Source organism: Echeneis naucrates, chromosome 1 (genome assembly GCF_900963305.1).
Source record: "Echeneis naucrates chromosome 1, fEcheNa1.1, whole genome shotgun sequence".
Classification (NCBI taxonomy): Eukaryota; Metazoa; Chordata; class Actinopteri; order Carangiformes; family Echeneidae; genus Echeneis; species Echeneis naucrates.
In genome coordinates, this window is record NC_042511.1 from 1,569,116 (window position 1) to 1,595,054 (window position 25,939).

Sequence of the window (25,939 nt, forward strand, 5' to 3'; positions counted from 1 at the left end):
TACTGCAAATGAACACACAGAGTGCAACTTCAGCTGCCTGCTTTTACTTCCTCACACAGCAGCAAGCACGAACACACCTCTGTATTATCAGCCGGTTGTGTATTTTATTGTTGGCGTGTGCCAGATGAATCTGTTTAATGATCCTTTTCTCCCTCAGAGATCTAACATTTCCTCTTTTCTTCTTGGCTCGCCAAAGATAAATTCTTCTCTCGCAGAAAAACTGTCTCTGAATTAGTCTGTTTACATTTTCCAGGCAGGACACTAACATCTCAGTTATTCTGTATCAATCATTTTTTATAATGCGTGTGCGCATTGTGTGTCCTTTGTGCACAGCAGACCGTCAATGTGTAGATGTTGGAGGCTTTATTGGAATTGGGGGTTGGGAAGGTGCTGTGATTTTTATCCTCCTTTAAAGACGCAGGGAGAAAGAGAGGAAGGAGCGGCGGGGGGAAGGGGTAAAGATGGCGGCAAGGAGAGGTGGAGGGGGTGGGAGGCCTGTGGATATGTTGCAGAGGTGTTCAGTGGAGAGCAGGCCGAGTGTGTGTTGGGGGAGGAGGGTCTCTGTGGAAGCCGATGGGGGTATATATTATGTTTTATGGTTACGAGGGGATGAATAAATCACTGATTCATTAAACGGCCTCAGTCTCAGAGCGCACCCCCCCCCACCCTCCCTCGTGGAAAATCCCTCTTTCTTTCTTCTCCTTCCTTCCACCGTCTCCCTTCCTCCCCTCACCATCTCTTTCTCTGTCCCTGTCTTCCTCCCTCTCTCTACGAGCTGCCATTGCTCATCGACTCGGCCCGGACGCTAGATGGCCATGACACAGTGAGGTCAAAGGTCAAAGTAACAACAACAAGAGGAGCACAGCCAGTGTCAAGGTTAAAGATGGAAGGAAAAGGAAAGCAATGGAGGAGAAAACAGCTCTTTATTTAAATAAATAGGAAAAAGAAGCACTACTTGTCGTACCAACCAATACATGAGTTTTTCTTTTTTTTTTTCTCGTCCCATGAACGATGCACGGCTGGTCTGCATACTTTTGCTTGTTTGTGTTTTTGGCAACTTAAAAACAAAGATTCAGCTACAGTCTACAGATGATACAGAGACAACATCATCTTCAACATATAAAAATACTGTGACAAACTCAAACGTATTATTAGCTCATTATATATATTACAATCTGTTAGGCTGTTACTGTGTGTAGATGTATTCCAGTTATTATAATAATAATGGTAATTAAAGCTACATTAGTTTAATAATGATTTATGAAAAAATAACCAGCTAAAAAAAACAACAAATAAAAACATGTTAAAACTTAATATTACAGTTTTATTTTAGTTTCACATCCATATAAATTACATGTCATCATATATAAAAGCTACATTTTCTGTGTGGCATTTGGACGACGTGTTCACTGGCTCTTCTGACAAATGGGAGAGGAAGCGTTTGATTGGGACAAACACACGGAATCATCACAATGAAGCTCATTATTAGGGACGGTGACACTCACACACATACACACTTTTGTTCTTTTATTATGAGGACTGTCGTCAACACGTTGTGCATTCTTCAATACACCATGTTTTATTGCTGATAACAAAATGATCTTTAAAAGTTTTTCTTATGTAATTTATCAGCAGGAGCCAAATTTCATTTTCCATAAATCATCTAATCTTTAGGTCCCATTAAAAATATCATACAAACATCCTCAAGTATTTTATCTCCCACTTCATGTTTCATTCTGTGAGAATCAATTCATCTCCAAGTTAGCTTGAGCTTCATGACCACAGAATAGGAAATTTTAAGATTAATTTATTAATAAAAATAATAATCACTAAGATCAATGTGGGTGCGGCTACAATAAAAAGGACCAAAACTATCAGAAACAATAATACCACCAAACTCCAAAAGTTGAGTGTCTGATTTTGAAAATGTTTGTAGAAGAGGAGAGAAAACTAGAAAATATTTGTGCACCATCCTTTAAAAACAAGAACTTCTTTTTCCAAGTCGTCCTCCTCAAACACATTATCAAAACCGAAAACGTATTTATTCTTAATTCTCAACCTAAACCTGAACCTGATTCCTTTAAACCAAATCCAGACTCATCTGACTCTCAGTCCTCAAAAAGAACAGAAACACACACACTCATAAACACTCCCAGCCCCATGAATCGGACATTGTGCCACGGCCCCTTTGCTGTCCCCAGTGAACTTTGTGACCTTTGACCTTTCCAGCTGTGTTCAGTTGTGTCAGAGGAAGTGGAACATCCAGCTCTAAATGAAGTGCTCGTTGGCGGACGTCGCCTTGTCGTCGGTGTTTACCAACGAACCCAAATCTGTTCTCTTTCAACATCATGAAAGTTTAAGCTGAGGACAGAAAACTTCTGTAAATGTGATCAAACAAAACATGTTTAATTCCCATCTATTGAATAAGATTCTGCCCTGAGCTTAAACTTTCATAGAAATCCTGACATTTAGATTGGTTGTATTTCCGCGGCAGAAAAAATGACTTGATCAAAATGTTCTGTATTTCATATTTTAGCGACTTTTTTATAAACCTTGTCGTCAGTGGAGCAGAAATACGGTGTCTGCAGTCACGCCTGCACATGACGTCCGTCAGTGAGATCTTTGCTTGCGAGTGATTTTTCTTAATCTGACTTAAAACCTTAGTTCATGAATGTCTCAGATTAGTACCTTTGCTCCCCTCTGCCGCTGAGACCGGGAGGGAATGAAGAGCAGCCACACATCAGAAACACATACGAGAAGGCATACAGAGGCTTTTCAACACACGAGTATTAATGACGAGGTGGAGTTAGGTAGTTAGTGCGGCAGGTTTCCGCCGCAGGTGGAGAGGAGGAAGATGACGATGAGGTTGACTCGTTGATTTCATGTCTCAGGAGGGAAGAACCGTTTTATGTTACAAAACCATGTCTGTGCGCAAAAAAAAAAAAAACACACAAAACAAACACAAAAAAATGTCTTCATCAGTGATTGGATCCCTACAGTGTGTGCACCTCTTCAGCTTGGTGTGTGTGTTGTGTTTGGATGTGTGTGGGCCTGCATGTGTGTATGTTGCGCACCCTCACAGCCGCAGTGCTACACACACTCCTTGCAGCCACATTCTACTGGCTTCTCCACGTCCTGCGTAAACGAGGTCCCGTCGTCGCATTCGAAGGCGAGCCGCCGGCGTCTGACCCTCAGGGGAGCGCAGCAGGGGGTGCCAACGCCAACGCCCGGCTCAGTTCCTGTCTGGCAGCGGCCCCGACACTCCACCCAGGAGAAAGGTTTGGAGGTCTGGCAGAGGACGGTGCCACGCTGCAGCCTGTGGTAATCCCTCACTGGCTCACCTCTGCAGGGGGACTCTGTGGGCGGAGTCAGGGATGGTTAAAGGTCCATGTGGTCTACAGGTAAAAAAGTTATTTTTAGTGTGTTCATTGTTTAGTTTCTGAGATACACAATTTTTTATGCAAAAAGATGGCATGTTCACTAAAATAAACAATTTACAATAATGCAATCTAGTGTCTAAGTCTTTGTACAAAACCATGTTCATCTATGAAACAAGAGATGGTGAATATTCCATCAGTGGAAGTGCTGTAAACAGCTGCAGAATAGATTACAATATTGTCGTTGTTTGCGCTTTTTACTGGACTTGTGAAAAGCCATTAGCGCAAAGAAACAGCTCTCTGGGACACACTGAATGCTGGGTATTAAAGTATCACTCCTCCAGTTTCATATGAAAAAAATGTATTGCTCTATTTTATTTGGTTGCAATTCTACCAGCATTTAAAAATAGATATGCGAACGGTCTTAAAGGGTTAATGCAGTGAATGTATCAAAGGTCTCAGTCACAGAGAAATGTTCGCAGCCCGGATTCACAAATTGAGCCTTAAAACCGGCCCTCAGGACTTCTGGAACTTTGTGATGTCACAACCAAGAACTACTTGTGATTGGACAACGTGTTAGTACAGGTTATTTTGGCCCTGACCATCCGGAGAAGGGTTTCTCCTCCTGACCTGTGTCGCAGCTCTCTCCGGTGTATCCCTGCTGACAGACGCAGCGCTCTCCGTCCTCAGTCTCCTGACATCGGCCCTGCAGACACTTCAGTCCCCGGCAGCTCGCCGCTGGCTCCCCCTGCAGGTTACACAGAGTGCCGTGGTAGCCGACCTCACAGTCGCAGCGGTACGTCTGTGCGTCCAGCACCACGCATACGCCGTTCATACACCTGGAACAAAACAGATCGAAGACAAGACAGACAAAATAACCCCAAAGATATTAGCTTCTGTTGACAGGATTTCATGAATGATAACAATAAACAAGTATTCTCCAATTTATTCTGCACTGAGATGACGTCTCATGTTGGTAAAAATCTTCTCAGAATCTTGGGGGGGAAAAAGCTTTAGTTTTCTCTTCTTACTGTTAATGAAAATTTTTATTTGTAACGAGGACAAATGTCAATCTATTACAAACCTGAAATGTCGATAAATGCCAGAACAACACTCACTTGCTGCCTTCACACGGGGACGCACCAGTTGCCGTGGTGACAGCATCCACACCGGTGGGGCCTCCTGTTATTGGCTGGTCACAGTGTTGTCCGGTCCAGCCTGACTGACAGTGACACTGCGGCCCCTGTGAGGAAAGACATGTTTATTTCAGCAACACTTCCAGGAAAAGAAAAAGCTGAAGACAGGAAGACCGCGAACAAAATAAGTATTCGTCAACAAGCAGTGACCTTCTCCTCTGTCACTGACAATTTTGGCCTCTGCTTTCGACACATCAGGAGAATTGAGAGGCTGTCAAAAATGAAATGCCACTTTTTTTTTTCTTTTTCTTTTTTTTTTGCTGTGACTTTCTATAAGAAATAAAATAGATTGCTAGTCCTCCCATCTGTCGATCCATCAGGGTTGGAAGGGGGATAGAGCTAATATGGGATTCTTGTCACCCTTCAATAATAATTCTGACACATTTAAAAATCACCTCACAACAATGTGCACACGATGATAAACAAGGGATACAGGACATTTAGATCTGACCAGAGGAATTGGATCAGAATCCACAGTCCAGACTGTTGGTGGTGATTTGATGCTGAGCTAATCAACCCTGATTTGATCACTGCAGCCCGTCTGAGTAACTCTGCTCATATTCAACGTCTACTTCCTGTGTGATAATCTGATTTCCAAAGATGAATCTGTGTCAAACTGGTTTCTCAGAAGACCTCTGAGATTTCGTTCCTAATTAAGTGCCCTGTCTTCTCCTACCTGTGCGGTATTGGGCTGGCAGATGCCGTGGAGGCAGTAGAGTTTGCGGCAGGCTTGGCAGCCCGGCACCACCCCGGGCTTCATGTGGCCGCGGGTGAAGTCCTGCAGCTCGTGGTTGATGTACAGATTCCTGATGCAGCCGTGGAAACTGGACACGTTGAGGGTCTGAGAGGAGAGACCCAGAGAGGCTGGGATTACCTCCTCTGGCATACCTGGGTAGAAGGGACATTACAAATAAACCTCTGCTCGGAAAATAGACAGATTCAGATTCTCCAGCCCCCGAGTCCAGATCTTACCTCCCACATACAGAGGGGCCTCCCCTGTCACCAGCTGGCTCCGGCCCTGACTGTCCAGAGTCATCGGCTCTCCTCCGTCCACTGACAGGTTCACCATGCGGTTAAAGGTGACCAGCTCCACTGTGTGGAAACGGCCGTCGTTCACTGTCTCAGTGCTGGGGGGGGATACACAATCTATATCAAAATCAAACTTCCAAAGAAAGAACGATTTTCTACCATCCTTTTAAAGCTGCATGTTAGACTCAACACTATGAGATTCAACAGCCCTCTTTTTGTTGCTGCACTCAGCCCCCGAACACACCCATAACACCTCGTGGACTAAAATAGGAGAGAAAAGACAAAGGGCAAGAACGTACGCTCAAACTAAAAGGATGGATGGCAAAAGGTGTCACTATAAATGGCTTTAATTTTCTTGGCCCTTTTATCTTTTGCTCTTTGCAATTTGCCTGTCATTTTCCCATTCCCACTCAAGGTGCTGCTCAGACCATCTGGAGCAATTTGGGGTTCCATATCTGGGCCGGGAACAGTTTGACAGATAATGCCGGCCATCAAACCTCAGCGCTTGTTTAGGATCGACCGAAACGAATTTGTTGCTATGGGGCTGAAGAATATCACATAAAGGTTTAATATTTCTGAAATTCATTCAATACAAAACAGTTTGGTAATAAAACAACAGGCTGGATATAAAAGTAAATGTCCTGAAGTCTACACGCTCAGTAAAGGTTTTTGATAAACTAAACTTGGCCATAGATTTAAAACATCCAAACATTAAAAAAAAGGAGCAGATGAGGGCAGATTTACAACAAAAAACAAAGTTACAACTAAACCTCAGAAATCTGTTCTGGCTTCATGTGTTTGTATCCATCTGGTTAATTTCCAAAATTATTTCTTTGGTGTGGTGCTCACCAGGTTCCAAAAAGCTCATTAATGTCCTAAACGTCAGCTTCAGTCCTCCATGTGTTGCTGAGCACTTACAAAATGAACAGAAAGACCCCACCAGCTCCAAAGTTTAACACAAACAGCTGTGTCTTATTATCTGGAACATAAATAGACAACCACCTCGGTGCATTTTGATAAAACCAACCAACCAGCTTCGGTCTGGTGATGAACGTTGTAATATTAAATTTGGCCTCACACAACAAACCCACAGCCGTCGACACCCTCCCCTGACATTCCTCTCTTTTGTGTCTTTTGTGTGATCACCATAATCCCAATCTCCTCTTCACAGCTGATATTCACACAAATGGCTTCAATGTGTGTGCCAGCTGGCTACACCTCCTCCTCCTTAACAGTGAACCATCCAAACATTTAAGCACTCGACAGCCGATGGAGTGGACACTCATCTCAGAGTGTCCTCCGGCCGTGATTAAACCACACGGCCGACGTCGCCCGTCCACATCCCTGGACGCGGCAGGATTCTCTCTGAGCAGGAGCCGCTCCGGCCCGATGCTCTGAGTGTCTGACAGGAGTCTGGTCCGTCACTCGGCTCAATCAGCACTCTGCTTTCAAAATGTGATGATGAGAGCTCGCTAATCAAGTTGCAGCTGCAGTGTTGTGGTTAAATGTCCCATATGGACTAAACGTGGACGTTAAAGGTCCATACCAGGTGGTGTTATCTAATGGATGACAACACTTCAAATTAACTTTAACATTTACACTTGGTTCCAACAAGTGGAGCTCTTATTGTGCATCTTCTCACCCAGAGCTGATAAAAGCCTTTGTATGTTTATCCCGCCTATTTATGGAGGAAGAAAGGCACATTAATGTGTCAATACTGCAAAAAATGTGAATGAAAAATAAAAACAATGAGCCTTAAGTACAGAAATGCAAACGGGAAGTTTCCGCTCCTCTGCAGAGCGTGTCGATGTGTCCTTGAGCAAACCAGTGAGCCTTTAATTGCTCCCAATGCTGTGCCATCCCCCTAGTGAATGTGTACACAGTGTGGATACAACATCATGAGGCTCTTTGAGCGGTTGATAAACTAGAAAAGCTGTATGTGAATACAGTTTCTCCCTGAAAGAGTTAAAGAAAAAACTGAACAACGTGACCGTCAGGCTGGTTGGATTTGCTGTAGCTCCGTACTGTTAGAGCCTGCTAACAGTAACTACACGAAACCAATGCCATGCCAATGGAGCGTAAAATAAAGGCTGCCAAACCTCACAGTGTTCCTTTTATAGACAATATCATACTGAGAATTAATATAACTCATATCGTTGACTCACAGTGTTCCATAATGTCTGGCTGATCTAAAAAGACGATTATCAGACCAGAAGCTCGTCGGGAAAACAATTAGTAGAGCAAGTAGAGTGAGAGTAGATTTCAATACAATCTGACTTATCTTACAGTCAGAATGAAGGTTAAAGGCTCATCAGCAGCAGCTTTCCTTTTCACACCCGTCTGCGTCTGCGTTTTCATCCCATGTTTTTGTTAAGAGATTTCAAATCCTGGATCACGTGACGGTTGACATCACTGTCCACAAAGGCAGGACTGTCATTAACATCTATATCTGCAGCTGTGTGTGTGTTTGGATCAACCTGTAGATGGCGGTGGCGGGCTGGTTTCCAGGGTCATAGGTAACCCGGACATGACCCTCGTGGAGCTCCACGGCGATTGGCTCGTCGTCTCCGTTGTAGAGCAGGATCCCATTGTCCTCTGCTGTTGACACCTGATGACACACACACACACACACACAAAAGCTCTCGCAGTCAGAGTAGTTTTGGTGTCATTCGTCACCTGTCAGGTCCGGACAGAGGCGGACTCACCTGCAAGGTGATGTTAGCTTGAGGCCAATTCTTGACGTCTTGGAGCTGAACGTAAGAATCTCTGTTTACAAAGTTGACGCTGACCAGCTTCTCGCAGCTCAGGCCCTCGAAGCCCGGCAGACACTGACACGTGGCGGTCCCCGTTTTCTCCACGCAGGGGGCGCCATTCTGACACTGAGCCAGCTGGCAGGGCGATGGGGGAGCGACGGCAGCCTCACAGAACTGTCCGCTAAAGGAAGGAAAAACAGCCATCACAGAGGAGATCAGAACACATCTGACGCTGTAGATTGACCATAGTAGCTCTGATTGGATGATAGGAACGAAACAGGAAATACAAAGATCCTGGCGTTTGTATTTCCTGTCCTCAGTACCTGTATCCCTGTGGACAGGTGCAGCTGTATCCGTCCAGATGGTCGACACACTGAGCTCCGTTCTGACAGCGATGATCTAAACACTCATTATAATCTATACCGCAGTCCGGCCCCACCCAGCCTGGAATACACACACACCTGGAAAACACACACAGCTCAGCAAACCTTGCCTTTGTTCATGTTTGTGTGTCTGTATTTTACTTCATCAGGGAGCTGCATCTGAAACTCTGCTGAGCCTGGCAGTGATGAAGAGGTGTGTGTCTGTGTGTGTTTTGTCACCTGGGGCCCGAAGGACTGCTGATGCAGGTGGACTGATGCTGACAGGGGTTTCTACCTGGAGAACACACACCCTCCTCTTCTTCACAAAACAGACCTGTGATCAGATGGAGAACATGAAGGATCAGCTGTCTGTTTGTAAGACAGGAAGCTTCGCCGGCTCCGGAAGCATGGCGGCGTCGTTACCAGTGTACTTTGGAGCACACAGGCAGGTGTAGTTTCCAACTCCATCCACACAGGTGGCGCCGTTCTCACATCCGTGGTCCTGACAGTCGTCCATGTTCACCTCGCAGAATGTACCGTGGAAACCGAACGCACACGCACAGCTTAAAGACAAACGACAACTGATACTCACAAACACAAACAAACCAGCAGGTTCAATGTGACAACTGTGCTCTTTAATCTCTGATCAGAACAGGACGTGTGTCGATACTTGACATGTCCACACTATGAGACGTGATTATGTGTCCTCCTCTTCAGGGCTGAAATCAGCTCAGACCTGAAGGACAGAAGACAGACGTGTTGTTACCTGAACCCTCTGGTCTGCTCGTCGCTCAGGCAGGTTCCTCCGTTGGTGCAGGGATTACTGACGCAGGCGTCAACCGGAGTCTCACAGTGTCTCCCCTGAAGTACCACGCACGCACACACACACACACACACAGAATATGGAGCATACTTTTGACTCACACAACATTAGATCGGGTCAACTGATTAATTTGAAGGGATTATCACAGACAGATGTGGGTTCAAAATAATCACCGTCAACACGAAAACACATAAAAATATTGGATCAGCGGTTTGACAACCTTCAGCTGTGGGTGTCTAAATGGATTGGTGTGTGTCCCGAGGGGGGAAAACCTTTGGATTGGATGACACAAGGGGCCAACAAAAACAGGCAGGCGCTAAAGAGATCACGCAAGCCTCTCTGCAGCACGCAACACACAGACACACACACATACCGTGAATCCGGCCTTGCAGGTACAGGTGTAGGACTGTGTGTGGTGGACTTGGCAGAGCCCCTGATTCATGCAGGGGGAGGACATACAGGGACTGCACTTAGCTTGGACGGACGCCTCGACAGGACCTGGTAACACAAACACACACATTGGCCAGTTAGTGACAGTAAACTGGTCAGGAGTCACATCTGGAGGGTAAAAAAAACAGGATAAGGGCTCCTAGTTTTTTTTTTTTTTTAATGTGGATTTATCAGTATTTGTCATGATAATTAAAATGAGTTAAAATTGGATTAGAAAAAAAATAATTATATGACATCAGGCTGAAAATTGGATTCTCAAAATACTGTTTGCAGCACACTGTAATTTAAATGGTTATTGTTCTCTCTCCTTCAGCCCGTCATTTGAAACTCATTTGTATTTTCATTTTTTTCCCCCACATCACTCTTAATTGCTCTGCTTTGGCCACATCCCAGGAAATATGTCGCTATATTTTACTTTACTGCTTTTGACACGACTTGTGTTTAAAGGCAACAAACACCTGATGGAGGAGAACCTGAACATGACTGACGACGCCTCCGTCAGCTGAGGAACGACCTGAGGAGCACGTCAGTCAGTCATCATGGTGATTGACAGGTTGGGGGGGGGCAACATCTGTGAGTAAAACTGATCAAAAGATCATTTTGAATCCTGCAAAAGTCACAAATAAAAAGAAGAAAAATGTAGCTCCGCATGCAAAAGGACAACAGAAAGAAAAAGCTGTAAATTGAAGCTATTTTGATAGATTTCTGCCTTCAAGATGCACAAAATTGATCAAATTTCAATCCCAGATTATTTGGCCCATTAATATAAAAGGTAAATTATATTAATATGACAGAGGTGAACTCAGAAAAATGAACCAGCATTATATGTTCATGAATGTGATATATTTAAAATGTTATTTAATGGAAATGAAAAGACTTTCCTTTCTGACAGTAGAAGGTGGAGTCAAACTCCTCCATCAGAAACAGATCTTTGTGTTGACTTTATTCATCAGTTGTCCTGTTTTAATAATTTAATTCCTTTAAATCAGTTTCCCGTCTTTTTATTGAAAAAGTCTCATCACCTGTTGGTTCGGTTTGTGGGCTGCTATTTCTCCAGTAACTTTAAAAGACACAAACTAAGTAAATGCTTCTCTTTATTGCGTGTTGTGTGAAAGTTCACGACATGTTCCAGACAGTTGAGTGATTCTGCTGCTGTCACTTCGCTCTGTTTAAGGAAAAGGTGAAGTGGTACGAAGTGAAATGAAGCGTACACGGTGCTCTGAAGTGGTGAGGAGACGCCGTCCTGTTTGCAAAAACGCTTCATGTAGAGAATATTTAATTATAGCAAGACATCTCAATGAATTTTACAGTGCTAATGCATTTGGATGTTTAAAAATACAACAATTAGCACCTGCGATGGAGAATAGAAGCTCTGAATTGGAAAGTTCACAGTGTATTCACACCGTCAGGAGGGCGAGTCTGGATCCTCTAACCTGTCAGTCGATGCTGTTTGAACACAACTTTGACTCTTCATCCTTGTTCTTTTCTAGTTGTCACAAAACCTATTAAAGAATTCATCTCTGTTCACCTTTCATGATTTCACAACTTTAATTGGTTGTGTTTTAGTCGAGCTTTTTAATCCACAATTTAAAAAAAGAAAAGAACGAAAGACGAAGAGAATCCCTCTTATCTCGCAGCCCAATCAGCAACTCGCTGTTTTAGACGTTGCACAAAAAGATTGATGGAAACTAAAGTGTGAGTGGCATCTTTAAATAATATCATGTTAGACTGTTTGTGCAGCACTGCTGTTACTCAGGCGTTCTGCAGGAAGAAAGAAAAGTTTCAAATTAAAGACCCGTTCAGAACCAAGTCAGACACATAAAAGCCTTCTAAAGGAAAATGTCATTGACAAAGATCCACCAAGACCGGAAAAAACTTATCGGCATGGTGGAGCAGAGGTTAGGACTCACAGGAAGAAGGTTCTGGGTTTGAACCCCAAGCCTAGACATGCCTGTGTGGGGTCCAAACACACCTGACTGTAAATGAGTGACTGAAAAGTGTCCTCTGTCTCAGACGAATGCTACGTCTGCAGGAGGGCAGAGGAAGGCCGGACTCACCCAGACACTGGAACTTGTCGGCCGGCGTGGTGAGCAGCAGCTTGCCCTCCATCCCTCGGGGGCCGGCACAGCGGGCGATCCCCGGCTCCTTGTAGCCGCTCTTCACCCAGTCCGACAGCCAGAGCAGGCGGCAGTCACAGTACAGGGGGTTGGCACCGATCGCTCTTGGGGGGAGGGGGGAGGGGGGGGGGGGGGGGGGGGGTGTGTTAATGGATGGTCACAAAAATTTGACCTGCACAGAATTTTAAAGCCACATGGTGGAGCTCTCACACAGTGACACACACACACACACACACACACACACACACACACCTAATGATATTCATTTAGACAAGTCAATTGATTGACTTAGTCAGATTATCAGATAAATGTGGATCAGACGTCGCTCTTCCCATAATGCTCGCTCGCTCTCTCTCTCTCTCTCACACACAGTCATTAGAGGTTGTTTCAGTCCTTCTCTGGTCAACTGCCGTGGTTTCAGTTTAAAGTTTGTTTCACTGAACGCTTTCTAAAACCAAAACATCTGTGAGGTTTGGCTGAAGTTTGTGATTTGAGCTTCTTTCTTTAATCCCAATATGAATAACAATGAAGATTATTCAGTCTGAAATTGAGATAATCTAATCTTGAATCATCTTACAGCTGACGTCAGATCATTGACAGCTTCAGACATCGTCAGATTTCAAAGATGAGATGATATCACCACTTTATCAGGGACGACCAGGACAGCTGGTTAGCCACCGCTGGAGGCAGGCTGAACTCAGAGCTCCTTTAAAGAAAAACTGATGGTAGAAAAACGTCCTTCACATTTTGACCTACGTTTTCTCCTGTAAGCCCGAATCATCAAGAGTCTTGATGAAGCTGAGCAGGCGAGGAAAGGTCAGCTCTACAGCCCGATCAGGCTGATGAGGACGGAGGATGATGTCACGTTTAACAGGATGAAAAATAAAGACCCCCCCCCACCACCATCATCCATCTCCCTCCTCACTAACTGTGGATCCTCACATCGACTCTGACGGGTCACGCCTGACTGAAGATGATGATACTGAATGTACAGACACACACAGATCAGATCAATAGTATCATGGATCCTTCCAGCTAATTCAATCCAGCAGGAGAGCACTTTAAAGTGGACTCAATCTGACCAGAGCCACGTATGACACGCTGTACATTCAGCCGGTGCTGCCATTATGAACGTTTCTATCTGAGCTCTTACAGGTGAGACAGAGAGGCCACGTCGCTGAAGATGCCCTGCCGCAGCTCAGAGATGTCATTTCCATGGAGAGAGCTGAAAACAATAACAAAAATAATAATAACACTCATTTATGAGCGCCTTTAGAGACATCGTCCGATAAGTAAATAAATAAAATCAGCATACGTTAAAGAAAGAATGGAGTGTAATAGAAGTTAAAGTGGGTGAGTTTTGAGTTAGGAGAGAATCAGAGGCTGTGGATGTGAGGAGGCAAGATTTGGGGGGGGGGCGGGGGTATCTGAGGTATCAGGCAAGGTGGGAGAGAAGCTGTGGATTCCAACACAAGTGCTGGTGAATATTGTATGTTTTTCATCGAAGGACAGCATTAAAGATATACAGGCATCCGTGGAGTACAAATGGGGGGGCAGCTGGTTGGTGAAGAAAGATGTGTGTGTGTGTGTGTGTGTGTGTGTGAGCTCACAGCAGCCTCAGAGAGCGCAGGCCGCCGAGGGCCAGCGGAGGGATACAGCGCAGCGAGTTGTAACTGAGGATGCTGAAAGGAGAAAACATAATGAGATAAAATACAGAAACACACACTTTAATCTGTCTGTCTCTGTCAGCCTTCCTCAGGCTGAGAAGAAAATTAGTTTTCAATATTAAATCAGCTGATTTTGTTATGTTCGCAGTCAGAACAACTAACAGCTTTATTGATGAACTGCACAAACACACACCCGCCTCCAATAACGACAACTATCATTTTATTTGAACAGTGTTTGTTTTGTATGAATTTGTGTGTTCGGACTCACAGTGTGGTGAGCTGGCTCATGTTGGAGAAGGAGTCATCGGACAGGGAGCTGATTTTATTATTGCTCAGATCTCTGCAGAGAGAAAACACACACACACACAGTTTAACCCCATTGGATACACAAATCAATCACATAACTTTGAACATCTTACAACTTGCTCATTAATGAAATGAGTTGATCACATGTTTTTGTGTGTATGTGTTATTTCAGTATGATGCTTGCTGGAGTTCCCTCCACCACACAGTCCACAGCGCCCCCTGCTGGATTCACCCAGAAATACAGAAACTGCTGGTTGATCTGCTTCAGGATCTCCTTCACTCCGTCACGTCTCATCAGACACTAAATGTGAAGTTCTGGCCTTAGAAGGTCACCAGGAGCGAACTGAAATCCAAGTCTGACAAACACAGTAGCACCTGGAGCTGTTTTTATGAGGGCCTCCTGTAAATGTTTGATAATTGGTTGGAATGAAGCCTGAACTCTGCAGTAGCTCCACTTCCTGCTTGTTCCCGAAGCCCTTCTGCAGATCATCAGACTGAGGTTCTGAGCCGGACTGAGCCGGGTCAGAGACTGGACCAGGCTGATGGGAGGTTTGCTGTTTTGAAGTTTAACACAACAGCTCCCCCTACGTTCAGCTCCACTCCACTGCCTCTGCCCTGACTTCTGGACTTAGGAGGATTTACAGAATGACTGTTTACACCTCCAGTTTTTTTCCTGTCTGTGTTGTAAATTTATTAGATTTACAAAAACTACGAAACAGAGTTATTCTCTCACACAAGCTGCAGGTACTTGAAGGTGGCCAACTCTTTGGGAACGCTGGTGAACTGGTTTCCATCCAGATACCTGAGAGGACCAAAGATGGACAAGTTTCATTTCTAAACCATCGCCATCATCACAATCGGCGCACTGAGGGATTGTTTTTAATATTATCTAAACAAACATCATGAATAAGACAACAAGTCTTCATTTCTTGACTTTATCTCAGAGTCCTGGAACATCTCTGACTGAATCGGGACTCACAGCTCGGTGACGTTGCGTGGCAGCCCCCGGGGCAGAGCCTGCAGGTGTTTGTTGCTGCAGCGGACCACCGTGTCCATGCAGGTGCACTGGTTTGGACACTGAGGACCTGGACCGCAGCTGCTGTCCTCCAGCACTGAGCCTGTGAGGACGCACAAACACACTCAGCTGGATTATCGCACAAATGGGAACTAACTGGTGTTTCTGCCGCCCTGGGCCTGTTGGTTGTGGTCTCCCCTTTTAATGCACCAACAACACCAGAGAAATAAAACACACAACATCACAAACATCTTCAAGCCAAACGATAAATTATACATAAAAAAAGAAAATATAAAGTTTAGAAGTGACTTCATACGCAGCCCGTCATAGAGAAGTGGACGTTGGATGGAAATAAAAATAAAAGCACTGTACCGTCCTCGCAGCGGAAGTCGGGCACAGCAACATCTTGCAGCGGGATCTCTCGGAGGAAGGCGGGGCCTTGGCAGCGAGGGTTCCCCGTCACGATCCGTCTGCTGCGGAGCCACACCCCGAACCAGGACAGACGGCAGTCACAGTTGAACGGATTGGCCAGGAGGTTTCTAATGGATTGAAAGGAAGAACGACAGATGATGAGGAGACAGTGTGTGTGTCTGTCTGTGTGTGTTTCTGTGTGTGCGTTACGAACAGCGTGGACAGGTTGGGCAGTGTGTCGAAGGTTCCAGGCAGGATGGTGCTCAGCTGGTTGTCGTAGAGGGAGAGCAGCCGGACGTTGGTCAGCCCTGTGAAGCTCCCGTTATGGATGCAGCTGATCCGGTTGTTCCTCAGCATCCTACAGACACACACACACTGTGTCTAACAACATTATGCTCTCCTTGGTGATGAGGATTTGGTGGGGGGTGAACTCACAACATGCGCAGCCCCTCCATCCCTCTGAACATGCTCCCTCTGACAGACTCCAGGTGATTGGCCGTCAGGTGGAGCTCCACCACCGAGGAGGCGCCTTCGAACGCTCCGTCTTCGATGTCCAAGATCTTGTTGTTGCTCAAGTTACTGGAAGGAAGCACAGTGTGGGTAATGAAATCATGCTTTCCAGGAGTGAAATTAATTTATCATAATAACAATGATAATTAAGAATCATGTGTACTTAAGCTCCTGTTTTGTGTTGTGTTACAAACTAAACATTGTGCATTTTCTTTTCACGCAGGTTCATTTGCGAGCCAAAGACAATGAGTTCGATCTCCGAGGAGTCGTCATTGTCAGCGTGTTGACAGCGACCTACATTTTCTTGAGCTGCGAAAGGCCCTTGAACGCTCCGGTGGCCTCCAGCACAGAGAGGTCGTTGTTGTTGAGGCGCCTAATGACGAAGACGGAGACGAAAATCATCATCAGAAGACAAGTCTGTTTGGAACGTGTGTGTGCATCAAACTTAACCAGACTGATAGTTCAGCAAGAAAAGTATCATCTGCAGATAAAAGATTAATTAATACCAACAGACCCACAATTCACTTGTGTAGCTTTACTGTGTTTGTACAGAGAGCATGAACTCTGAGTGTGTGTGTGTTTGTCTCACAGCTCTTCGGTGGAGGAGGGAAGGTGTTCGGGGAACTTGGTGAGGCGAAGGTTGGAGCAGTCGACCATGTTGGCCTCACAGCGACATTTGGCAGGGCACACCGGCTTACTGTTACACTCATAACTCTGACGTCTGTCATCGGTGCCTGGACGCACACAGACACACATGTTGTGGGTCAAACTGATGTTCAGACATCAGACAGGTCAGAAAACTCATCAACACAAACACACATGATCACCTGGGATGTGGTACTGCTCTTTGGCTGTCAGGAGACAAAGAAGACAGAAAAACTGGTGAGTCAAAGAAAGGAACAAACAAACAGACGTCTGCGCTGATGTCAGACTCTCTGACTCTAAATTTCAGTTTTACTCCTCGACATTCAGCCTTTAATAACTTCAGCTGTTTAATCTGGAAAAATAAAAATGTTGGCAACATCGCTTTATAAATGAGCCAACCTGATTTCTTCAGTAGATCATAACTCCAGTAAAAAACTCATTTTATTTAATTTACTTTCTTTAATATATCTACTTACTTTAATTTTGCCGTTAAGTTGTTGGAGTAAATAAAATAAATCTGAAGAAGTATATTTTTTTCTGAGCAGCTCCTGATCTGGATTTAACCAGTTTATTGAACTTCAGAGAAAAGTGGGAGAAAACCAATCTTCCATCACAGAGCATCACAAAGATCAGTGCTGTATGACTGACAGAGGCTTTTCTGTCAGCTGGCGCTTCTGAACGCACACAGACACACACTGTGTTACTGACCTGAGCATCTGAACTTGTTGCTCTTGATCTGTGCGATGCGTTTGTTGGCGAGGCGGCGAGGGCTGGCGCAGCGAGCGCCGCTGGTCTCGATGGGGTTCGAACGCAGGAAGTCAGCCAGCCACTTCACGTTGCAGTCACACACGAAGGGGTTCTGGGCCAGGTGGCTGATGGGAAATGACAGATCAGACAGTCAGACTGAATGTTTGTGGGCGGTGGCGGCGGCCTTCAGTGTGCGTGTTGTGGCCTCACAGTGTCTGGATGCTGTGCAGCGAGCTGAAGGTGCCTTTTGCCAAACTCTGGATCTTGTTGTCGTACAGCGACAGCAGAGCCAAGTTCTCCAGGTCCTTGAACACCGTCGCTCTGATGCAGTGGATCTTATTGGCGTTCAGCAGCCTGTGTGGGGCCACAGGAGGTCAGGATTGTTTTGTTTTTCTTCAGCACAGTTAATCAGGATATAATCAAACACAACATCCAAAGAATCTGTTCACATCTGTCTTTTCTTTGTTGTATCTGGGCAGGTTGTGTTTGTGTTTTTTTCCACTGCTGTAAATCAAATTCCTCCTCAGGGAAATAAAAGTTTAAACTGAGTCCAGCTCTGGACAGAAACCTGCGAGAGGAGACATAAAACTCCACAACCAAAAATATATCTTCTCATGGATAAAACACCGGGGACACTCCGCTTTCTACATGTTTTTGCTGTGTTAAAGTGACAAAGATGAATTAAATCGAAGATGAGGCAGCAGGAACAGATGTATCTCAGCTTGAGAAAAAATTCAGCACTACAGAAACATTTGTCTCTGTCCTCAGAAATGAATTTATGTAAATGTCACTGCAGCATGATGGTTTGGACTTACAGCAGCTCCAGCGAGGCCAAACCGTCAAACACTCCGCCGGGCAGCTCTGTGATCTTATTACCGTACAGCACCCTGAAAACAGAGAGACACCCTGAGTTCATCTTTAACCGTCGGCCTGTTCCAGCAAGACGCTTAATTTACTGGAAAAACGTTCTGTTGGCAAAACAGATTCCTGCTCGTACGCACAAAGGCCGCCCGCTGTGAATGTTTACACGTTGTGATATTTCATAGGAGACGTCTGCACGGCGCCGCTCCTGCATTATTCATTCAGCGGTGACATATGGAGGTGAAGGCAGAACGCAGACAGATGTAAACACATATTGGTGGAGGCACTTTGTAAACACGCGCGGAGCAGTTGTGTTGTTGTGTAGTTGTGTTACTCACAGCGAGTTGAGAGCTCGGAGGCCGTGGAAAGCATCCGGAGCGATCTCAGATATCTGGTTGTTACTCAGGTCTCTGTGGAACAGAACAAAAACCAGAGTGATTTCAATCCTCAGCTTAAATTAATTTCAGGAAGATCTATGAGATCAGATCTTCACTCTGGAAACGGCTGTGTGAATTCTGAATTCTGGACTTGAACTAAAACCTTGTTTGGCTTTTTTTTTGCAGTTTTACTAAGCTGTTAACGTTAAGTTTTTTATTTTTAACCAGAAGAGAAGTATTAGTTGGAGAAAGTGCAGCTAAAGATCTCACCGACGGTCTGAAGGAGTGAAAATGTCACATTTGCTTTTATGACATGAAGCTTGTAGACTTTTAAATCAGCGCTCTAAATGTTATCTGCATTCAAAATGTTGTCTTGGACTTTTGAAACTTTGTAAAGTCTATTTTAATGTTCTTTGTTTTTGAGCTGCCTCGTGTCTGCATAGAGCTGAATAAATAATCTTTCCTTTTCTATCACGACGATGCAGCTCGCTGATGGAAGGAAAGTTCAGGATTTTCTTTGTTTCGAGACTCTGATTGTTAAAACCGATCCTGAATCTTCCTCCTCCAAAGAGTTTAACGGAATACAACATTTCCATGTGGCGTTCTCCAGATGATGCATGAGCGACTTAATTGTTCTTTTGGTATTCCTTTTTTCTGATCCCAAAATGAAATCGACCCATTTATGAAGTGGAGGCAGCAGCACTTCGTGAGTCGGCTGGACTGGGACGGATCTGGACACGTGAAAAGGCAGAGACGGAGTCGGAGCTGCTCTTCTGCAGTCTGAAGTCCGTCTGATTCGGTCTGACAGACCAGACCACAACATGCTAGATTAGAAAATCCTTGTTCTGCTGCCATGTCAGTCGCTGAACTGTCATAATACATCTTAAGACGAACCACTTCAACCAGTCTGGAAATCGAATCAACCCCCTCCCCCCCTTTCCTCCTGTTAGCGCTCAGGACAGTCTCACAGTGATGATCTAAGAGGGCGATGAGATGAGGAGGAAAAGCAAAACCACAAAGACGGCGAGAGAGATCGTCTGAGGATGGAAAAGTGGACGGAACAAAAACCACAAAGAAGAAAAAAAAATTCAACAGGGTAGAAAGTCAAAAAGTCAAGACTGTAACTGTTGTGGTTGAACCAGATCACAATGATATACGTTCCCATAAAGGAGGGGGGGGGCTGTCTGTCAGGTCGGTGGACGCTGGAGACGAAGACGAGTGTGATCCAGTGGGCAGGTCGCACTTTAAAGCGTCAACGCTTTCTGAGGCATCACCTCCCAGAAACATCTCATTGGTGGAGGTTTCAGCAGCTCCTCCAAAGAAAAACTTTTTTTTTATGGAGTTAACAAGTGCCAAAAAAATGTCAATAAAAAATGGATGTGGATTGCGATCATAAAGTACAGCATCAAACTCTGACCCTTCCTGACGTTTGTGATCTGCTCTAAACTCTTTTTAACTACATCCTGATCGAAGAAGACTCGAACCAGAGACTGAGACCTGGAATTCATCTGGAAAACATCAACCGAGCTGAAGGGAGAAGTTCCCATACACTTCAATCTACCCCTGTTTTTATGATCCTAACTGACTGAAAATATTCACAGAGCCTGTTTCCTGTAATTTATAATTTCTCGTTTATGTTTTTGGGGGCAGCAGTCTAAATAAATAGATTCAAAAACCTTTGGAGTCAGTATGAACTGACGTCTAACACTGAGGAGGACTCACATTCGCCGAAGCTTCTTGTAGGAGCTGAAGGCGCCCGGAGGAACCGACTTGATGCCATTTTGTTCCAAACGACTGGAGAGAGAGAGAGAGAGAGAGAGAGAGAGAGAGAAGGGGGGGTCGTCGATCAGAAGTTTGATTTTATGTGTCACTGAAATAACATGAATATAATCTGGTAGCTCCATCTCTTCCCTCAGATGAAGCATCCTCTTTCTGGAAGGTTTTAGGGAGTGAAGCGATTGAGCAGGAAGCCTGATCTCTCAGATTACACCTTTTAAAAATTTATTTCCCGCTGTACGTCTAAAAGAGCCCATGAGTTCATATGTCTGCTTTTAATGTCGGTCCATCCATCAAAGAGTCTGAAACGTGAAGTACGCGTAATGGCCTCTAACATCTATTTATTAGATTTGCCTGATGAGCCACGAGCTGAAGTGCAGCAGCATTAATAAAGTGTTCAGAAAACCACGACGTGTTCGAGACAGGTCGTCACGGCTTTATCAGAGAGAACACAGAACAGCTCTCAGAAGTCATTCTCCGTTTTTCATTCAAACAGAGTCTGTGAGAAAACATGACATCACGTTCCTGTCAGAATAAATTCATTTATCAGAATGTGACAAACCCCCCCAGCAGCCTTTTGACGGAACATTCATCACCTTTAGATTCGTTTAGATGCGCAAATAAAGATGTTACATATTCATGTTTATATTGTAGATGTCTGTTACAAAGAGATGAGAATGATGTATCATGGTAGATTTTAAAGATTACAGATTATTTATTACAGTCAGCTGACTCCTGTTTCAGATTCAGGGTCTAGCTTTTTCTGCTGGCACACTCACATCTCCGTCATGGCCTCAGGCAGGTGGGCGGGGATGGCGGTGAGGCCCCTCCCTCGACAGTCCACGATGTTGTTGCTGCAGGAACACATCGGCGGGCAGGATCCAGACGCCAGGCTGCACGGCTGAACGAAGGCGCTGCCGCCGCCGTGACCTGAAAACAAACAGGAAGAGCTTTGATTATCCAGCTGGGCCTTCGTTACTGTTTGGGCCAGAACCGGCCCCCCTGACGCTGCTGCTGATGTCATACCCGGACAGGCGAAGTCGCTCTTACGCAGCTCGGCCAGGTTGAGGCCCCTCAGCGTGGGGGGGGAGCTGCACTGAGTGTAGAGGCCCAACGCCGGGCGCTGCCGCAGCCACGGAGACAACCAGGCCAGGTGACAGTCACAACGAAGAGCGTTGGAGTGGAGACGACTGAGAGGGAGGGAGGACGGAAGGAGGCAGGAAGAAAGTAGAATACAAACGCAATCAAAACTGTGGCATTGTGGGTAATTGAATGAAAGGAGCCGAAGAACTTACAAGGTGCGGAGCTTGGGCATGTGGTTGAAGCTGGAGACCGGGATGCTGCTGATGTTGTTGTTGTTCAGAGTGCTGAGGGGGAAAGGTGGAGCGAGGAAACGATGACTATCTGCACCATTCTTCATGTCGACGCCACAAAAATGTGATGTATTACATTTCCAACATGTATGAAACACAACGTCCGCGTTGGCTTACACACAACCATTTGTTTTCCTCTACCAGTAACCTGCCGGAGTCGGATTTAAGCCGGGATTTGTCGTATTAAAGGACGTTTACTACTCACAGAACTTCTAGAGAGCGCAGAGCTCTGAACGCTCCCTCCTCGATACAGCTGATGTGGTTTTTGTCCAGCTGCCTGGTGGATAAGAAGAACACAAACACAACTTCACACAGGTTGTTTTGCTGCAACATCGCCATTATTCAGTGTTTTTATTGTGCGTTTTGTGTAGACTTTCACACACAGGTTTTTGAGGTCGGTGGCCCCCCTGAAGGCTCTCCTCGGGACGGCCTGGATGGCGTTTTCACTCAGGTCCCTAAAAGCAGAGAAACATTGTAATGTGTCTACACAAAGTGACTCCAGACGTTCGGTTTCTGTTTATCAGGAATCTTCTTTGGCAGTTTTGTCTTGTTGATGTCGATAAAGCACAAAAAGCTTTTACATCTGAACACACTGGAGATTATTAACACAAACATTCACACTGTGTGTGAGGATGAATGTATGTATTTGCTGCAGATCTTTATATTTCTCATCCTGCAGCGTTTACCCACCACCAGTATCCAAGCTGCTGGGGAGGAGGGGGGGGCCAGAGAGAAGGCATATATGTACGTCAGATTAAATGATGTCAGAAGGAGAGTGGAATCCAAAAGATACAAGCAAAACTGAAGGATAAAAAATGTTTGTGTGTGTGTTCAGATAAACCACAGAGGAGGATGTGCATCATCTCTGGCTGCCCTGGAGGCCCTCAGACACACTCCATTAAGGTTGGGGTCAGACCAGAGAGCGTGACAGCCGAGGAAACACCCACTGACAGAACGTACGGCAGCGTTTTTTCTCCTCTGCAGGCCGAAACTGTGAAAAACGTGAAGCTGACAGCTGAGAGGTTCTTAAATAATCAAACATTTTCTTCTTCTTTTTGACTTTTGTTTGTCACATTTATCGCACAGATCAGAGAAGCTGCTTCGGACCAGTGTGCTTTCAGAACAAACTCCGGGTCACGTCCGGGCTAAAGGAACTACAAGTTCTTCCACATAACAATCTGATTGTATGTTCACATTGTTGTGCGTTATAGCCTGAGAAGGCCAACAGACTACAGTTGTGTTTCTATTGTGTGGCTCTGCAGGGCGTCCCTCCACATGTTCGGTTTTCTGGCGGCTGCAGCTCTGAATGTGGAGACGCTTCAGTTCTCAACCAGAAGTTCCTTCTGTGTGGCCAAAACCAGTGGAAGTGTCAGAGAGAGGTCAGCGGTTGTTCGAGTCAGGCTGAAAGAAAATCCATCACCGGGACGAACTCGGAGAAAACCAGACAAAAAAAAAAGCTCAGCGGTGACATGAAACAATCAGCAAATAAGGTGGTGAAGGATATACAGAGCGACGGAGCGGTCCAGAGGACGACAGGATGATGGATGGGCGGAGAGAAAAGGGAGAGGGAAGGACGTAAATTAGAGAGTAAGAAGTCAGGAAGTTCAGCGTCTCATCCAGCAGATCCAGAGAACGGGAGAAACTAAAAGATAAAATGAAACATGGAAAAAGAAAAACTTCGACTGTTACTACGATGCCGGCAGAGAGAGAGAGAGAGAGAGAGAGAGAGAGAGAGAGAGAGAGGCTGGACAAAAAAGACGACGTCAAGTTGTCCTGCTTCTTTTCAGACAACCAAACCGACTCTTTATGTCCGTCGGTTTCCAGTCTGTCTGTTTCTGTGTAACACGAAGGAAGGAGGAAACACAGCTGAGCCAACACAACAGAATGTGAGCGTCACGCAGAAAACATGAAGAAACGTCCTCTGTATTTTTAGAAGCACTCGAACTCCGAGCTGCTGCCATCGAAGGAGGTGACAATTTAATAAAGAGGCGGATTTTACCTCACGGGGTTATTTCAGCTTTTAATTGGATACCAACTTTTATTTCCAGCGCAGAAACTTTGGCAGCTCAGGGAATATAAATTAGTTAGAACACTGAAAATGACATTACAGGATTAGAAAAACTAAACTAAAGTGAAGACGTGAGTGTCTGTCAGTTATTTATCATCCGTCTTCAGCGGTGGAAGTCAACTCATTTATTTTCTCTGATCCAACGAACCGGCTGGTCTTTTCTCTTTTAAACAGTGAAAGCTGAAAGAGCAGCAGACAGAAATAGTTCTTATTGATTTGAAGGTTTAATAAAAAGCTGGTTTAGGTCCAAAGTGACTCCACGTTAGCTGTACCTTTCCCAAACATGGCAGTGAGTCTAAACAGCATTATGGAGGATGACACTTTAAAAAACCAAGATGGCTGACCAATAAATTACACTTCTCTCTGTTTCCTGCACTTTTACCGCACAGTAAATACAAAACACCATAAAAACATCATAAAATAGCACATAGGACTAAAACACACATCTATCTTTATGAACTTCTACATCTGCACAATGAAACACATTCACGGTCCAGAGGCAACCAGCTACACACGCGCACACACACTCAATATTAAAGATGCTTTCCCATCAGGTTACCAAGATATCTGTTGCCACGGCAGCACAAGACTGGATATGATGTTTACTGGAGGGAAACAGAGCGGTCACAGCTGGACGTGTGTGTGCAGCGGGTCGCCTCATAATATTTGCTCTTTCTCTCTCCTGCTATCTGCTCAGTTCATTTTCTGCTCCGTTCTGTCATCCGTCCGTCGGCCCTCCCGTCGGTCCAATGCCCCCCCCACCTCTGAGGAGGGTGAGAAAGGTAAACTTTCCCACTCCTTCCCTGCTCATCTTTTTCCTGGTAACCTCTCCGTCCATCCGTCTCTCTCAGCTTAGTTTTAACTGAACTGGTTATTCTCAGTCACTTATTTTTATTTTCAGGTTTCCATTTATTTACTTTTTATTGTTGTCCACAGTTTAAAACTTGTCCTTTTTGTTTTTAACCAGGTGCACCATTGTCCAGAGACAGATAAAGCCAAAGAAGGTCAATACGGAAACAAACAGAAGTCCACTTCAAACCAGCAAGAGACAGATTAACCGTTTAAATCATCTGAAAATATCGAAGGTAAATTTGGTGTGGCTGGAAAAGCTTCCCCTGTCGATTCAGTTTTAACCGCGAGAAGTAAAATCGACCTCACCACAGTTAATCGCTGCCATAAAAATCTCATCAGAACATATGACATAACATTTCGAACACGCTGGAGGAGATCCATCCAAAAAGCAGATCAATGATCGTTCACGTGGTTAACGAAGCGCAGTGACCTCCTTCGAACGGCTCTTCAAACGGCCACCAATCTGGCAGCAGCTTGGCCTGATTCTATAATTAGATGAGGGCAACGGTCCGAAGGCCGAAACTGGGCCAAATCAGACATGGACCACCCAAAGCTGCCGTGTTGATACTGACGCCAGTCAGACGCAACTAATCTGCATCACACTTATTTATTTTTTAATTGGTTGGTGTCGTTACATAATTCAAACACAGTCTCAATAATCCGCCTCCTGTGACGACTGCTGTGACTTCCTGGATACACACATTCACCGATGAGACAAAACAGGTCAAATATGTACCGTCTGCCCAACAACACACCAAGAGGTGAACGCTATTTACACGTTACACATTTAACAGCCAAAGGCCAAAGTTCAGATTCACACCGGGCCACCGCAGACTTTATTTTACTCCATAAACAGCCCATGGTTACTATACCGCCGCCACAAGGTTACCATGGAAACAGCATGAAAAAGACAACCTGACTTGTTTTACTTCAGCCAGATTTTACTTTCTGATGAGCTCTGCAGGTTTTTATTCCCGCTCACTTGTGTTTGAGGCTTTTTAGGATGGAAGCTATTGAAGGCCAAAACAGACAAGAGGAATCTGTAGACAAAGCAAAAAAAGGGTTTGTCGCTGCGATCGTTTTCAGAAGAAAACACGGAGAAGGGGAGACGAAAGTTAAAACCAGATGTGGAGCAGAGAAAGAGTAAATAACATCAGAATGCAGACAGATGTGGTTGAACAAGAAACTGCAGTTTGAAAGGTCGACCCCAAAAAGACACACATC

At 45.0% G+C, this 25,939-nt stretch overlaps 1 protein-coding gene across 1 annotated transcript in view; it reads right to left on the reverse strand.

Annotated features, from left to right (window-relative positions):
- Nucleotides 1-913: 913 nt before the first annotated feature.
- LOC115052197 (slit homolog 1 protein-like) overlaps nucleotides 914-25,939 on the reverse strand; it is a 42,149-nt gene continuing 17,123 nt past the window's right edge. Inside the window, exons 5-38 of the mRNA XM_029516232.1 lie at nucleotides 22,179-22,250; nucleotides 22,001-22,072; nucleotides 21,718-21,789; nucleotides 21,449-21,612; nucleotides 21,202-21,352; nucleotides 20,369-20,440; nucleotides 18,608-18,679; nucleotides 18,224-18,295; nucleotides 17,619-17,762; nucleotides 17,370-17,533; nucleotides 16,844-16,867; nucleotides 16,606-16,750; nucleotides 16,315-16,389; nucleotides 15,942-16,085; nucleotides 15,721-15,864; nucleotides 15,468-15,634; nucleotides 15,060-15,198; nucleotides 14,814-14,882; nucleotides 14,043-14,114; nucleotides 13,718-13,789; nucleotides 13,261-13,332; nucleotides 12,048-12,211; nucleotides 9,914-10,038; nucleotides 9,484-9,578; nucleotides 9,141-9,280; nucleotides 8,958-9,051; nucleotides 8,679-8,816; nucleotides 8,308-8,536; nucleotides 8,080-8,210; nucleotides 5,546-5,700; nucleotides 5,250-5,461; nucleotides 4,496-4,620; nucleotides 4,008-4,216; nucleotides 914-3,356 (exon numbers count right to left, since the gene is read on the reverse strand). Coding sequence (XP_029372092.1) covers nucleotides 3,091-3,356; nucleotides 4,008-4,216; nucleotides 4,496-4,620; nucleotides 5,250-5,461; nucleotides 5,546-5,700; nucleotides 8,080-8,210; nucleotides 8,308-8,536; nucleotides 8,679-8,816; nucleotides 8,958-9,051; nucleotides 9,141-9,280; nucleotides 9,484-9,578; nucleotides 9,914-10,038; nucleotides 12,048-12,211; nucleotides 13,261-13,332; nucleotides 13,718-13,789; nucleotides 14,043-14,114; nucleotides 14,814-14,882; nucleotides 15,060-15,198; nucleotides 15,468-15,634; nucleotides 15,721-15,864; nucleotides 15,942-16,085; nucleotides 16,315-16,389; nucleotides 16,606-16,750; nucleotides 16,844-16,867; nucleotides 17,370-17,533; nucleotides 17,619-17,762; nucleotides 18,224-18,295; nucleotides 18,608-18,679; nucleotides 20,369-20,440; nucleotides 21,202-21,352; nucleotides 21,449-21,612; nucleotides 21,718-21,789; nucleotides 22,001-22,072; nucleotides 22,179-22,250 — 4,261 coding nt within the window. The 3' untranslated portion in view covers nucleotides 914-3,090. The remainder of the gene's footprint in view (nucleotides 3,357-4,007; nucleotides 4,217-4,495; nucleotides 4,621-5,249; nucleotides 5,462-5,545; nucleotides 5,701-8,079; nucleotides 8,211-8,307; nucleotides 8,537-8,678; nucleotides 8,817-8,957; nucleotides 9,052-9,140; nucleotides 9,281-9,483; nucleotides 9,579-9,913; nucleotides 10,039-12,047; nucleotides 12,212-13,260; nucleotides 13,333-13,717; nucleotides 13,790-14,042; nucleotides 14,115-14,813; nucleotides 14,883-15,059; nucleotides 15,199-15,467; nucleotides 15,635-15,720; nucleotides 15,865-15,941; nucleotides 16,086-16,314; nucleotides 16,390-16,605; nucleotides 16,751-16,843; nucleotides 16,868-17,369; nucleotides 17,534-17,618; nucleotides 17,763-18,223; nucleotides 18,296-18,607; nucleotides 18,680-20,368; nucleotides 20,441-21,201; nucleotides 21,353-21,448; nucleotides 21,613-21,717; nucleotides 21,790-22,000; nucleotides 22,073-22,178; nucleotides 22,251-25,939) is intronic.